The 15,131-nt window shown below is 44.2% G+C and overlaps 1 protein-coding gene across 1 annotated transcript in view; it reads right to left on the bottom strand.

Annotated features, from left to right (window-relative positions):
- LOC126473720 (UDP-glycosyltransferase UGT5-like) overlaps positions 1-15,131 on the bottom strand; it is a 107,744-nt gene that overhangs the window by 49,291 nt on the left and 43,322 nt on the right. The window contains exon 2 of the mRNA XM_050100966.1: positions 12,653-12,857. Coding sequence (XP_049956923.1) covers positions 12,653-12,835 — 183 coding nt within the window. The 5' untranslated portion in view covers positions 12,836-12,857. The remainder of the gene's footprint in view (positions 1-12,652; positions 12,858-15,131) is intronic.

Below are 15,131 nucleotides of genomic sequence, written 5' to 3'. Positions count from 1 at the left end.
GAATTAGTGTCTGAGTACGTAGCTCATGTACCAGTTACTATTATGCAGCAAAAACATTCTACTCGATGGGCATAATTGCACATGGGATTGTGTGAATATACTTCCACAGTACTGAATGCTCCGGCATTTAGTAAACTCTACTTATAAAGATTTCACTAGTAGATCCATTGATGAAAGTATGAGAATGTGTATAATTTGCTTTTAAATTTCCATCAGGGTGGGAAGATGATTATAGCATATTGATTTCTGCTGAGATATATTGCTTGTAGTACATGTTAATAACTTTTGAATACATGTGCGTAACTACTGTTACATTTTTAGCATTTACAAGCAAGGGTGTTTGGGCCACTAAGATAAAATAACGCCTCTTAAGCACATGTCTAAACCTAAAACTCATCTGACGTGACAGAAGCTGGTTTCATCGTATTGTGTTCACGATTATTACTTCTTCTTCATGTTGTACTCTTTGAATTGCTTTGTGAATATCTCGCTAGCAATCTGCTTAATTTTTGCTTAGACTCATAACATTGTGTGGTGTAAATGAATCCACGATTGCCTGTTTGTTTTCTGCATCACATAAATAGAAGCTGAACTGATCGCATTAGTCTAAACTGCAATATTTGGTTTTAAAAATAAATTATTTTAGATACAAAAGGCAACCACGACGTCTTTTATAAAATTTTACATGATTGTGAAACCCAGCTGTGAGAAGTTGAGCTTGGTTTTTGATTGAGATTTCTGGAATATATCGATAGATGGACGTAAATGGACAAACAAATGATTACAACGTCAAAAAAATTATCTATTCAAGAGAAAGCGCTTCACAAACTGAGCAAATCAATAATGAGTTGGTCCACCTCTGGCCCTTATTCAAGCGGTTATTCGGCTAGGCATTGGTTGACAGAGTTGTTGGATGTCATCCTGAGGGATACCGCGCCAAATTCTGTCGAACTGGTGCATTGTTGTTGTTGTGGTCTCCCGTCTTCTGCCTGGTTTGAGGCAGCTCTTCATGCTACTATGTCCTGTGCAAGCGTCTTCATCTCCGAGCAACTACTTCAACCTACATCCTTTTGAATCTGCTTCTCTATTCATCTCTTGGTCTGCTTCTACGAGTTTTGCCCTCCATACTCCCTTCCAGTGCTAAACTGGTAATTCTTTGATGCCACGGAATGTATCCTACCAACCGATCCCTTCTTCAAGTCAAGTTGTGCCACAAGTTCCTCTTCTCCCCAATTCTATTCAGTAGTCTAAGCTATTTATCGTCCATGTTTCACTTCCATACATGACTACACTCCATACAAATACTTACAGAAAAGACTTCCCGACACCTAAATCTATACTCGATGTTAACAAATTTCTCTTCTTCAGGAACGCTTTCCTTGCCATAGCCAGTCTACATTTTATATCCTCTCTACTTCGACCATCATCAGTTATTTTGCTGACCAAATAGCAAAACTCATCCACTGCTTTAAGTGTCTTATTTCCTTATCTCATTCCCTCAGAATCACCTGATTTAATTCGACTACATTCCATTATCCTCGTTTTGCTTTTGTTGATTTTCATCTTATATCCTACTTCCAAGACACTGTCCATACCGTTCAACTGCTCTTCCACGTCCTTTGCTGTCTCTGACAGAATTACGATGTCGTCGGGAAACCTCAAAGTTTTAATTTATTCTGCCGGCCGGTGTGGCCCAGCGGTTCTAGGCGCTTCAGTCTGGAACCGCGCGACCGTTACGGTCGCAGGTTCGAATCCTGCCTCGGGAATGGATGTGTGTGATGTCCTTAGGTTAGTTAGGTTTACGTTGTTCTAAGTTCTAGGGGACTGATGACCTCAGATATTAAGTCCCATAGTTCTCAGAGCCATTTGAACCATTTTAATTTCTTCTCCATGGACTTTTACTCCTACTCCACATTTTTCTGTTGTTTCCATTACTGTTTGCTCAATATACAGATTGAATAACACATAGAACACAGAAAATGTTGTGGGGAAGGCTAACCAAACGGCACTTAGGATCTGTAACAGATCTACTAAGGAGACCGCCTACACTACCCTTGTCCGTCCTCTTTTGGAATACGGCTACGCGGTGCGAAATCCTTATCAGATAGGATTAGATTAGATTGGATTAGATTTACTTTCATTCCAAATGATCCATAGTGAGGAGGTCATCCGGGATGTAGAACACGTCAGAAAAACAACAATACATGACAAATATTTACAAACTAAAACAAATAAGCTAATGTACCATTCCACAGCTCCCAAGTGGAATGATCGTCATTTTTTAATGAACACTATATGAAAGAGCCATTTTACAAATACTAATGCACTGAATTTAAAATAAAAAAGCTCAAACAAGGACAGCTTTGTATTATCGCGAAATAGGGGAGAGAGTGTGACTGAAATGATACAGTATTTGGGATGGACATCATCAGTTTTTCGTTGTGGAGAGATCTTCTCACGAAATTCCAGTCACCAACTTTTTCATCCGAATGCGAAAATATTTTTTTGATGCCGACCTACATAGGGAGAAACGATCAGCATGATAAAACAAGGTAAATCAGAGCTCGTACGCAAAGATATAGATGTTCGTTCTTCCCGCACGCTATACGAGATTGGAATAATAGAGAATTATGAAGATGGTTCGATGAACCTTCTGCCAGGCACTTAAATGTGATTTTCTGAGTGTCCATGTATATGCAGATGAGCATCTGGGACAGGCTACAACCCTATCTCACTCCCTTCTCAACCACTACTTCCCTTTCATACCCTTGACTCTTTATAACTGCCATCTGGTTTCTGTACAAATTGTAAAGAGCATTTCGCTCTCTATATTTTATTCCTGCCACCTTCAGAATTTGTAAGAGAGTTTGCCAGTCGACATTGTCAAAAGCTTTCTCTAAGTCTACAAATTCTATCTTCTAAGATAAGTCGTAGGGTCAATATTCCCTCGCGTGTTCCAGCATTTCAAAGGAATCCAAACTGATCACCCCCAAGGTCGGCTTCTACCAGTTTTTCCATTCGTCTGTGAGGAATTTGTGTTACTATTTTGCAACCGTAACTTACTAAACTGATAGTTCGGTAATTTTTACACCTGTCAACACCTGCTTTCTTTGGGATTGGAATTACTATATTCTTCTTGAAGTCTGAAGATTTTTCGTCTGTCTCACACATCTTGCTCACCAGATGGTAGAGTTCTGTTATGGCTGGCTCTCCCCAGGCTATCAGTAGTTCTAATGGAATGTTGTCTATTCCTGGGGCCTTGTTTCAACTTAGGTCTTTCAGTGCTCTGACAAATTTTTCACGCAGTATCAATTTCTCCCATCTCATCTTCAGCTACATCCTCTTCCATATTGCCCTGAACTACATCGGCCTCGTATAGACCCTCTACATACTCCTTCCACCTGTCCGCTTTCCATTCTTTTCCATCTGAGCTCTTGATATTCTTACAAGTGGTTCTCTTTTCTCCATAGGTCTCTCTAATTTTCCTGTAGGCAGTATCTATCTTACTCCTAGTGATATATGCCTCCACATCTTTACATTTGTTCTCTAGCCGTTCTTGCTTAGCCATTTTGCAGTTCCTGTCGATATCATTTTTGAGACGTTTGTATCGTCTTCATTTACTGCATTTTTATATTTTAACCTTTCATCAATTAAATTCAATACCTCTTCTGTTACTCAAGGATTTCTACTAGCCCTCGTCTTTTTATTCACTTGATCCTCTCCTGCCTTCATTATTTCATCTCTCAAAGCTGCCCATTTTTCTTCTACTGTATTTCTTTCCCCTGTTCTTGTCAATTATACCCTAATGCTCTCTCTGAAACTCTCTACCCCCTGGTTCTTTCAGTTTATCCAGGTCCCATCTCCTTAAATTCACAAATTTTTGCAGTTTCTTAAGTTTTAATCTACAGTTCATAACCAATAAATTGTGGTCAGAGGCCAATGTCTTACAATTTAAAACCCAGTTCCTGAAATTCTGTCATACAATTATATAATCTATTTGAAACCGTCCAGTGTCTCCAAGCCTCTTGCACAAATACAACCTTCTTCCATGATTCTTAAACCAAGTGATTAAGTTATGTTCTGGGCAAAATTCTACCTGGTAGCTTCCTCTTTCATTCCTAACCCCAGTCTATGTGCACCTACTACTTTTCCTTCTCTTCCTATTCCTGTTATCGAATTCCAGTCCCCATGACCATTGAATTTTCGTCTCCCTTATCTGAATAATATCTTTTATCGCTTCATACATTTCTTCAATCTCTTCATCATCTGCGGAGACGTGGTAGACGTGGACTTCGTGTCTGTGTTGGCTACAATAATGCGTTCACTATGCTGTTCGTAGTAGCTTATCAGTGCTACTATTTTTTTTATTCATGATTAAACTTACTCCTGCATTACCCTTGATTGATTTTGCATTTATAATCCTGTATTCACCTGACCAGAAGTCATGTTCCTCCTGCCATCGAACATCACTAATTCCCAGTATATCTAACATTAATCTATCCATTTCCGTTTTTAAATTTTCTAACCTACCTGGCCGATTAAGCGATCTGACATTCCACGCTCCGATCAGTAGAACGCCAGTTTTCTTTCTCCTTTGCCCGGAGATCCGATTGGGGGCTATTTTAACAATGGAATATTTCCCAAGAGGAGGCCATCATCATTTAATCACATTAGATCATTAAAATCCCGAGCTGTTTGGAGAGTCCTGCCGATAATGCTCCAAATGTTCTCAATTTGTGGGAGGTCCAGCGACCTTGCTGGCCTAGATAGAGTTTGGTAACCACGAAGACAAACAGTAGAAACTCTCGCCGTGTGTGGGCGGCCATTATCTTTCTGAAATGTTAGGCGAGGATGGCTTGCCATGATGGGCAAAAAAACGGGATGTAGAATATGTCGACGTACCGCCGTGCTAAAGGATGCCGCAGATAAGAACTGAAGGGGTCGTGCTATGAAATAAATGGCACGCCACACAATCACTGCTGGCTGTCGGGCCATATGGTGGACCGAGTGAGATGGCGCAGTGGTTAGCACACTGGGCTCGCATTTGGGAGGACGACGGTTCAAACCCGCGTCTGGCCATCCTGATTTAGGTTTTCTGTGATTTCCCTAAATCGCAAAATCCGGGATGGTTCCTTTGAAATGGCACGGCCGACTTCCTTCCCCATCCTTACCTAATCCGAAGGGACCAAAGACCTCTATGCCTGGTCCCCTCCCCCGAATCAACCGCCGGTCTGGGTGGCCGAGCTATTCTAGGCGCTACAGTCTGGTACCGGGTGACCGCTACGGTCGCAGGTTGGAATCCTGCCTCGGGCATGGATGTGTGTGATGTCCTTAGGTTAGTTATGTTCAAGTAGTTCTAAGTTCTAGGGGACTGATGACCTCAGAAGTTAAGTCCTATAGTGCTCAGAGCCATTTGAACCATTTTGAACCGAATCAACCACCACCACCATCTGACAGATGACAGACAGGTTGGCGTTCGACTGCTGTCCAAGGCATCTACAGACACGACTTCGCTGGTCATCAGGGAGCAGTCCGAAACAGGTTCATCACTGGAGACATTTCTACTGCAGCCAAGTAGATTCCAGGCCGAGATTTGTTTGGAGGCGCCCCGGATAGCGGTGGGATACCAACCTAACATTCGCCCGCCATAAGGCCCGACAACCAGGAGTGTCGGTTGAGGGTGCATTTCCTTTCACGGCAACACTTCTTTGACTGACATCCGCTTACAGCACAGCGGTGGCCAACATCCAACAACTCCATCAATCAACGCCAAGCCGAATAACTGCGTGGACCACCGCGTTGTTGACGTGTACCATTTCTGGAGCACTTTCTCTTTAATAAACAATGGATTTTTTCTGAAATTCGAATCACTTGTTTGTCTGTACATATACGTCATATCTATAGATTTCCGTTCCACTCGGATAATTCCTTTATGTTGAATCGTTTCTTCTTTTTTGTCTTAGAGCATACGAATAAAAAATTATCAACTAAATCGCGAATTTCGAATTAGAAATACGCATTTTCGTGATTTGTTTTCTCGTATTCAGAGTTCGCTGCGAGGACTCTAGGAGCGCTGCTGTCGTTCTTTACTTCCGTGTCGTACCATGGGCCTCGCACTTCTTATATTTTGTTGTCCTTCAGGGAGGAATACACATGTTTAGTGAGCGGCTGAATGTAACACGAAATGATGCTCGTGATAACACCAGTTCCGCCAGCTGATTAAAACAAAATGGTAGACCATTACCATAAAACAAGAACACTACTGGGCCCATGATGAAACCCCGAGAAGCGCCCTTCGTGATTTTCCCCCATGAACATGATGTGGCGTCCCTACACTCGAACATCCTAGCGTACTTTTCCGTTAACAGTTTGTTAAAACAGATCTAAATAAAGATTGTTCTGAAACAAAGTAAACAATAAAAAAGTTGTTGCTCTTAACAGAATATTATGACTGATACAACCAAATAACTACGAATAGTCACAAAAAATAACAAATGCTTGCATTTTATTTTGTACTCAATAAAATTATAAATAGCTGCCTCATTAGAATAGCCCTTTTAAAAACATACTGTGATTGACTCATCACATTACATATTACACGGCCGCAGAGTTTGAGTTTCTTATTGAGATTTTTTTTATTCTATATGAATTTTTACTACTGAGGATAGTGGTATTTTCCTTATTTTAAATGGTGATATTTTTGTATCAGATTGACTTAGTACCACTTCCTCAATGACTGTTCGCTTACCCCTCTTAACTTCTTGCAAATTTTTAAACTTTTCGTGGTATGTTCCACTTTTTTGTCACTAATCACATTATTTTTTTCTTTGAGATTTTCTGGAATGTTCATGTGAATGAAATTTGAACGACTCTGGGTCACGTTCTGATGCTCCATTGCCGGCCGAAGTGGCCGCGCGGTTCTGGCGCTGCAGTCTGGAACCGCGAGACCGCTGCGGTCGCAGGTTCGAATCCTGCCTCGGGCATGGATGTGTGTGATGTCCTTAGGTTAGTTAGGTTTAACTAGTTCTAAGTTCTAGCGGACTAATGACCGCAGCAGATGAGTCCCATAGTGCTCAGAGCCATTTGAACCATTTTGATGCTCCATTAACCACAGAACAGCAAAGTTCTGGCACTGAGCGCCACGGGTTTTGAATCCGCGCCAGACGGCATGGACCTCGATTACCACTAGAGGTCTCTACAGCCGTCGCGCAATAAGCCGTGGCTGCGCGCGCTCTCCTGGCTCGCTACAACGTGAGGGCGCCACGGTGGAGCACGTGGTCCCAGCAGCCAATAGCGAGGTACCGTACCCTGTATATAAGCGCCTGCCTCTCGCTCAGCTAGCTTTTTGCTGCATGGTGTAACCAGTGGCTCCTGAAACTCAATCCTTCCAAGACCCAGGCCATCATCGTAGGTCGTACCACTCGCTCCTTCCGGCTCCTGGATTTCTCCCTTACTGTCTGCACCCGTCCTGTCCGCCTTACCCCCACCCTCACCTACCTTGGCCTCACCATTGACCGTCAAGTCACCTGGATCCCTCATCTCCGCTCCATCCAATCCAAAGGCCACAACTGCCTCCGACTCCTGAAACTCCTCTCTGGCCAGACATGGGGTTGCACCCCTCTACCATCCTCCACACCTACAAATCCTTAATCCATCCCATCCTATGTTACGCCAGTCCTGCCTGGATATCTGCCCCCCACCCCAAATTCTATAAGTCCCTCCAGATCCTTGAGCGTCATGCACTCTGCCTCACCTTCCGTATACGCCTCCCGCCCCCCACGCGGATCCTCTATGATCTCATTCCTTTCCCCCATCTGCTCCTATTCCTCGAACATACCCGCATCCTCTACACCTCCCACCGTCTTGAACCCCTTCACCCCCTGGTTGCTCCTCTCGTCTCCAATCCCCGCCCCCTGCCACGTCTTCACCGTTGTGTCCCCCCTACCCTCCATCTCTACACCCTACATCTCCTTTCCCAAGGTGGCTTCCATCAACTTCCCCTCCCGGATGATGCCCTCTCTCCCTCCATTTATCCTTCCTATCAACTCTGATCCTCACTCTCCCTCCTTTCCTCTGTCCTTTTCCTGGGCTCCCTTTCCCCCCTCCTTCCATCTTCTTTCTTCCCCACCTCCCCTCTCTCTGCCCCCTTCTCTCCCCCGAGACCTTTTACATTTCCCTCCTCTGCCTCCTCTCATTCCCTCTCGCGTCTGCCCTTCTCCCCCTTTATTAGTCCTCTCCCTCCTTGGTTCCCCCCCCCTTTTCGTTTTTTCCTCTTCTCCCTCCTTGTTTTTCCCCCTTCTCCAAGTCCCCCTCCCCCCCCCCCCAATCTGCCTTTGGATCGGGAGTGCCGTATTTGTGCCGCCATTTTCGTGCAGTGTTTTACGGTGTGTTTTTCCAGTGAGTGTTCCGTGTTGTGTCTTTTCGGAAGTGTAGCGAACAGCCATCATACTGTCGCTGGGTGTGATTTTTTATCTCTTGCGAACAGAAACCAGACTGTCGCCATGGTTTTTTTTAATTGTGTGTCTACTTTGTTCCTTGTCTGATTCCTGTGTATTTTATCAACATTGCTTACCCCTTTTGCTTTCTGTTTTAACTTTCCGCATTTTTACGCCATTTTACACTTTAAATCACCGTTTTATCGCCTGTTTTTCCTTGTTTCTTTCTTCTTCCTTTTTTTTTAAAAAAAGGTCTGTAGGCTATAGAGCAGCGTAGTAAGCTGCTGCCAGCCCGCCCCCTTTGGGGGGAATTGAATATCAATAAAGAAAAAAAAAATGATCAGCTAGCAGGCAATCATTGTAGGCAGAACCACCTCTTCCCTCCGTCTCCACGGCTTCTATATCACCATTTATGGCCGTCCTTATCATCCTCACCCCTACTCTCAAATACCTTGGCGTCACCCTTGACCGTCACCTCTCCTGGACCTCCATCTCCGGACGATCCAAGCCAAGGCACGTTCCCGCCTCCATCTCCTCAAGCTCGTTTCTGGCTGCACATGGGATCTGGACCCCTCCACCATCCTCCATACCTATAAATCCCTCATCTGCCCTATCCTCTGCTACACAGGTCTTGCATGGATCTCCGCCCCTCCTACCTTTCACAAAGCCCTTCAAATCCTAGAACGCCATGTGCTCTGCCTCGCCTATTGCATCCGTCTCCCCTCCCGCACACAGATCCTGTATGACCTTATTCCGTTCCCGCACCTCCTCCTTTTCCTTGAACAGATACGGATCCTCTACATCTGCCATAAACTTGATCCCCCTCACCCTCTTGTCTCTCCCATCCTCTCCCACCCCTGTCCGCTGCCGCGCCTCTATTCCTACGTCCCGCCTGATCTCCATCTCTCCACTCTCCATACCCTCGTCCAAGGTGGCTTCCACCAACTCCCCCTCCCTGATGATGCCCTCATCCCCTCCATCTACCCCTCCTACCTACTTTTATACTCCCCTTCCACACCCTGTGTTTTTTCGTTAGGACACCCTCTCTCCCTTCTCTCCCTCCTCCCTTCCTCCACCACTCCTCCCCTTGGGCTTCCCCTACCCCCTACCTTCTTTCCTCCATCTCCTCTACCACTGGCATCTACACCCTCCCCTCTCCCTCCTCCCCCAACTTTTACCCTTTTTGGCAGGTCCCCGGACTCGTACACGTCAAGTGAACATTCACGCCCCAGAGATCATCGCCGTCGGTTCTTTGCGTGTGCCGTCGTGTTAGTGCTTTAGTGTTTCACCGCTCACGCTCCATCGTTCACGTGTGTTATTTCAGTCAAGTGCTGAAAGTTTCTTATTTTACTACACCTGCGAACGGCTCCGTGTTTTGTACTCATGTGTCCACTGTTTTTTGTACATCATTATGTTTTGTTTTTCTATGTCTTCCTTGTTGCTATTTGTACTAGCTGTAGCCGAAGAGCAGCGTAAGATTGCCGCTGTCGGCCCACCTTTGTATAAGGTGTTAAAATAAAAATAAAGAAAAAAGAGCTCAGCTAGGCAGTCCGATATTCGTGGAGTCTATCGACATCGCTTCAACAGACAGAGTGTTTGGAGTATTTCGTTTCCGTTACTAGTGGACGTTGTGCATTCGTGTCGCTTGTCACCCCGTTGCTTATTGTCGTCGTAAGGTCTCCCTTGGTCGTCCGTCGTTGTTCGTGTCCATCCTTTCCCGTTCGTTTGTTGTTCTCGGGCCGCTCCCGTTTGGTTCCGCCGCGCTTCGTTCTCGGCAACCCCGCTACCGTTCCGGTAGTGGTTACAACAAAAGTGTTTATTTAAATTTAGCGTTTCCGAAAATTCATTATATTTCGTCAGTATTTCAGAGTTATTAAAGGAGTGTTTAAGACATAACTCTACAGCTTGTCTTGCATTTAAGGACAGTTATTGCTTCGTAGTTAAACCTACACTGTTTGTTAAAAAGAGTGAAGCACCGGAATAAATGGTTGGAGGTCAATCTAACTTCATACGTGTGCCGCACTCGGCGGGTATGGAAATTATTAGAGTTGCAATTCTACCTGTAAGGTAAGAGCAGTGGATAGTGTTACTAGTGTTTAGTGTTGTTACTAGGTACGATAGGTATGTAAGGGGCGTGGGTAGTGTCAGATGTTGAGTGAACTCTGTGAAGGACACGAAGATGCCGCTTACTCGTGTCAGACATCGTTATCAGCAACAGAGTTTCAAAGCAATCTTACTGTGGGTCTCCATTGGACTGGCTGATCGTATCGTGCTGTGTCGAGATTCGTGTGGCACCTGGACTCGACCGTGGCCCGATGTTGGACTGCACGGAACGGACGGCAGGCATACCCGTCGAAAAGCTTTCGGTCGAGCAATTCTGACCACCAGAAGGGACGATCGCCGTATTGTGCACTAAACACATCGTAAACCCTTCTGCCCTCCGAAAAAAAGTAATAAACTTCCTGCAACATTTTGTGCCATCGCACATAATTGGACGGAGACAAGCAGGAGCCAGACTAGGGAGCAGCCGTCCGACGCGTAGTCTGCCGTTAACATCGCAACACAGACGGCTGCTTTTGGAGGAGTGCATTGATAGGGAAGCGAGGACTGGTTATGAATGGCGTCGCACTGCGTTCAGCGATGAATCGCGGTTCGTCACTACCCAGTCTGAGCATCGTCAGTAAGTGCGACGGCGAGTCGGTGATAAGTCCCATTCCTCCAATGTTTTGGAGAGGCCCAGCAGTGTTGCCGGCTGCTGTGGCAGAGCGATTCTAGGCGCTTCAGTCGGGAACCGCGCTGCTACTACGGTCGCAGGTTAGAATCCTGCCTCGGGCATGGATGTGTGCGATGTCCTTAGCTTAGTTCGGTTTAAGTATAGGGGACTAATGACCTCAGATGTTAACCCCCATATTGCTTAGAGCCATTTGAACCATTTTGAACCCAACAGTGTTAATCCTGACGTCGTAGTGTGGGCAGACATCAGGAATAACTTCTGGTCATGGCTGGTAGTGACTGAAAGAACTCTGACGGCACAGTGGTACGTCATGGACATCCTGCGGCCTCGTGTGTGAGATTCTTTAAAAGTGCAATTCTTGTCCACACATGACACGTGTCTCTACGAGCTGGCTGCGCGATATGAGATGCTCTGTTGGCCAGCAAGATGCTGAGTTCCCCCCCTCCTCCCACCCCCCGATGGATTAGGACATCGACGAGCAGTTACAACAGCTGTGGGCCTGCTTGCCGCAGGAGAGGATACAACGTCTTCCCGACCCCCTGCGCAACCGAATTAATGCACACATCCAGGCCATACTGATAAGTGGACTCATACCGACAGGTTCCTTGTAAATCTGACTCGACTTAATCTCTGAACTACCTCGAGATGACTGGGTGTTTGTGTTGTACTCATTTCATCATCATTCGTGAATGTGGCGCGTTTGGACTGAACGAAGGTTGGGACTTTGTACGGGCGCTGATAACCGCGCAGTTGAGCGCCCCAAAACCCAAACATCATCATCATCATCATCATCATCTCTGAACCAACTTACAGAACCAATTCAGTTTAATGCAAGCACCTTGCAGTTGACAAAAGCAGCCGTTATGTTTCGATAACAGACTGTGATACGACTTGATTTTCATAATGTACAGTTGATTCCAAAGCCTCAGTTCGATCCTCAGTTTGGTACAAGGAGGAGATGGAAAGAGGATCGGCGTCCAGTCGGTATCGTTAGAACTGGTAAACAATTACAGAAAAAATGGAGAGCTGCAAGCTATACCTGTGAGCCCACAATATTAGCGTCCAGGAAGCAGCGATAGGTCGACAACTTTCGGTGGACCCCTGACCATAAACTCTTTTTGGGTTATTCAGTGGCAGTAAGGGATATCAGAACATTGCGGATTAAGGACAACTGCTCATGGAATGAATGTTATCTTCTTAGTGTATACTGCTACAGACAAAAAAATTCCACATGCACTTCCAACTCTCGACGTCTATTTAGAGATTTATTTTTTTCCACCTGCTCTTCCGACTCTCGACATCTGTAGAGGTTTTCATCTATGTACTATTATTTAAACGGTTTCACAATCGTTCTTTTGATATTTAAGAAAATTTTTCTGCCTCCACTAGAAAGTGAAGAAACCTACAGTCCATATTGAAGAACCCGTAAGCCACGCCAACGACTTTGACTCTAAAAAGTATTTTCTGTCGAAGGTGCACTTACTCTTATCGGGTCCGTTGTCATGACTGTGACCTGATGGCCTCTCTTGGCGAGCTCGAGAGCTATCAGTCTGAAAGGCAGCTGGTGGCTGATGGAGGCCGTCGGGATGATGCCCAGGATCCTGGCTGAGTGGGCCACTCGAGCCGCCAGCATCACTACTAGGATCAGCGTCACGGAGCCATTCATTGTGAAAATGGCACAGTCTCACCTGCAGGCAGGGTTAACGATAACGTAAAAGAAACCTGAGTACAAATTTGTGGCATTCTGAAGAGATGACATAAAAAAACGTTTTGAAATTACAATGAAATCCAGACCATTTGCTGCTTACAGGCATTGATAAATATCAACGGGGACATCTGAAAATGTGTGCGCAGACCTGGACTCGAACCCAGGATCACCTGATTATATGGCAGACAGTGTATCCGACTGAGCCACCGAGGACACAGAGGACGGAGTGACTGCAGGGACTGATCTCTGGCAAACTCCCCGTGAGATCCACATTTCCAACTTACTGTCCACACATTACATTTGTTGTGCCCCTGCCCACTATACTCATTACTCGCGGCAGTAAATCTACCGATTTCGGTGAGAGTTTGAGCAATGCGAGTGCTTCCGCATTGTAGAAGATCATTGTCCGGTAAGCCTTATCTATATGAACATGCTATCTGTTCTTTCGGACATGTCTTCATATAGATAAGACTTACCGGCCAATGATCTTCTTCAGTGTTGCTCAAACTCTTATGGGAATCAGTAGACTGGCTGCGGTGAGTAATGAGTGTAGTGGGCAAGGGCACTATAAATGTACTGTGGGGACTTAAACTGGAAACGTGGAATTCACGGGGAGTATGCCAGAGATCAATCCCTGCAGTCGCTCAGTGCTTTGTGTCCTTGGTGGCTCAGTCAGCCGGCACGGTAACTCAGCTTGTCGGTCAAAGGCTTAGTTGCCCTCCGTAATTAAAAAAAACAAACACTGAGTGAATAGATCAACGATGAACCTGAGCAAGTTTCATGGTACATCCGACCCAAACAAACACAGCGGCCAATGACGAACAAAATGAGATCAGAAAAAAAGTCGCATAGAACATGTAAGCAGGTGATCCTGGGTTCGAAGCCTGGTCGGGGCACACATTTTCAATTGTCACTGTTGATATTTATCAAGGCCTATAAGCAGCTAATGGTCTGGATTTCATTTTAATTTCGTTTTTCGAGAGCTACAAGATCACCAATCTGCTCTTTCGGACATATCCGACCATCTTCATACACTCATATGTCATATAAAAACGTTAGGTTGAACTTTATATTGTATTTTATGAAAATTGATACTTTAAAGTTTATGTTCCTTTTTCTCAGAATCTACGAATTATTTAATTTCGTACACTTTTTCTGTGAACACAATAATTGTCGTCTCAAGAGCAAATTTTAAAATTCTGAGTGTGAACTGAGATAACTGGCAAGGTGCTTAGAACTTTACCTGAATTTTATATTACCCTTAAGAATTAAATTTAAAAAATTATTAAAATTCTCCTGTTCCGTACATTCAAAAGAGTCTCACGAGAGCAGCTTACTATATGCAAAGGGATTAAACAGGGAAAGTTGTATAGAAATCTAGAAGTCTCTCGAACAGTTTCTGAGAAAAAGATGATTATATTATTTACTGCTATTTCTTGAAAAAGTTCCTATCTTAAATACTTAAGAATTAAATTAATACTATATTAAAAAGTATTATACAGCCTGCTTTGGCCTGCAACGTTCACTGTGTGTTAACGTACCGCCGCAATGCCTCGTCGACATTACTATCGTCAGCGACTTCGGTGGTATGTTCCTGTGTATGGTTCATTGAAAGAAATAAAAATTGACCTTACTGGGAAATTTAGTACTGTTATATATATATATATATATATATATATATATATATATATATATATATATATATATATATAATAATCCAAGGAACTTAACAGTGATGTGTTACTTTCATGTAAAGCACGTGCAAAATCTCGTCATGTATTCAAAACTATGGATTTGGCGCTTCTTTTAAATAGTGTCTGTTTTCCATGTACGTGTCCCCCCTCCCTACTTGAGGGAGTAGTGAAAAACGGTCAAATTAATGATTTCACTTGTTCATTAAATGTTGAGTCTTCTGGTCAGAGATATAAAATGTGCTGGCTTCATTCACCTATCGTCTCTCAATTCCAAGTTAGAAAGTTTCATTATGGACTGCTTCTGCAGCACAATAGCGCACAGGCGTTTAATGTTCTTACTACAGGAGAAGTTTCTACACAATGTTATCCCACTCAGACACTTAATGAACGCGGATAGTCAAAATACGTAACACCGTTTAAATATTTTGATGAAGAAACTAGTAATGATGAAGGAGTGTTGTACTCATTGGAAAAACTGTTCTGTGTTTTTAGTTGAGGATCAGTAATTTGTAAATTAATTACAATTTCCTGCCTTGCGCTTTGTCTGAGGTTGATTATAA

Source organism: Schistocerca serialis, chromosome 4 (assembly GCF_023864345.2).
Source record: "Schistocerca serialis cubense isolate TAMUIC-IGC-003099 chromosome 4, iqSchSeri2.2, whole genome shotgun sequence".
Lineage (NCBI taxonomy): Eukaryota > Metazoa > Arthropoda > Insecta > Orthoptera > Acrididae > Schistocerca > Schistocerca serialis.
Note: the sequence above shows the minus strand (reverse complement) of the source record. Positions and strands in the feature narration are given on the sequence as shown.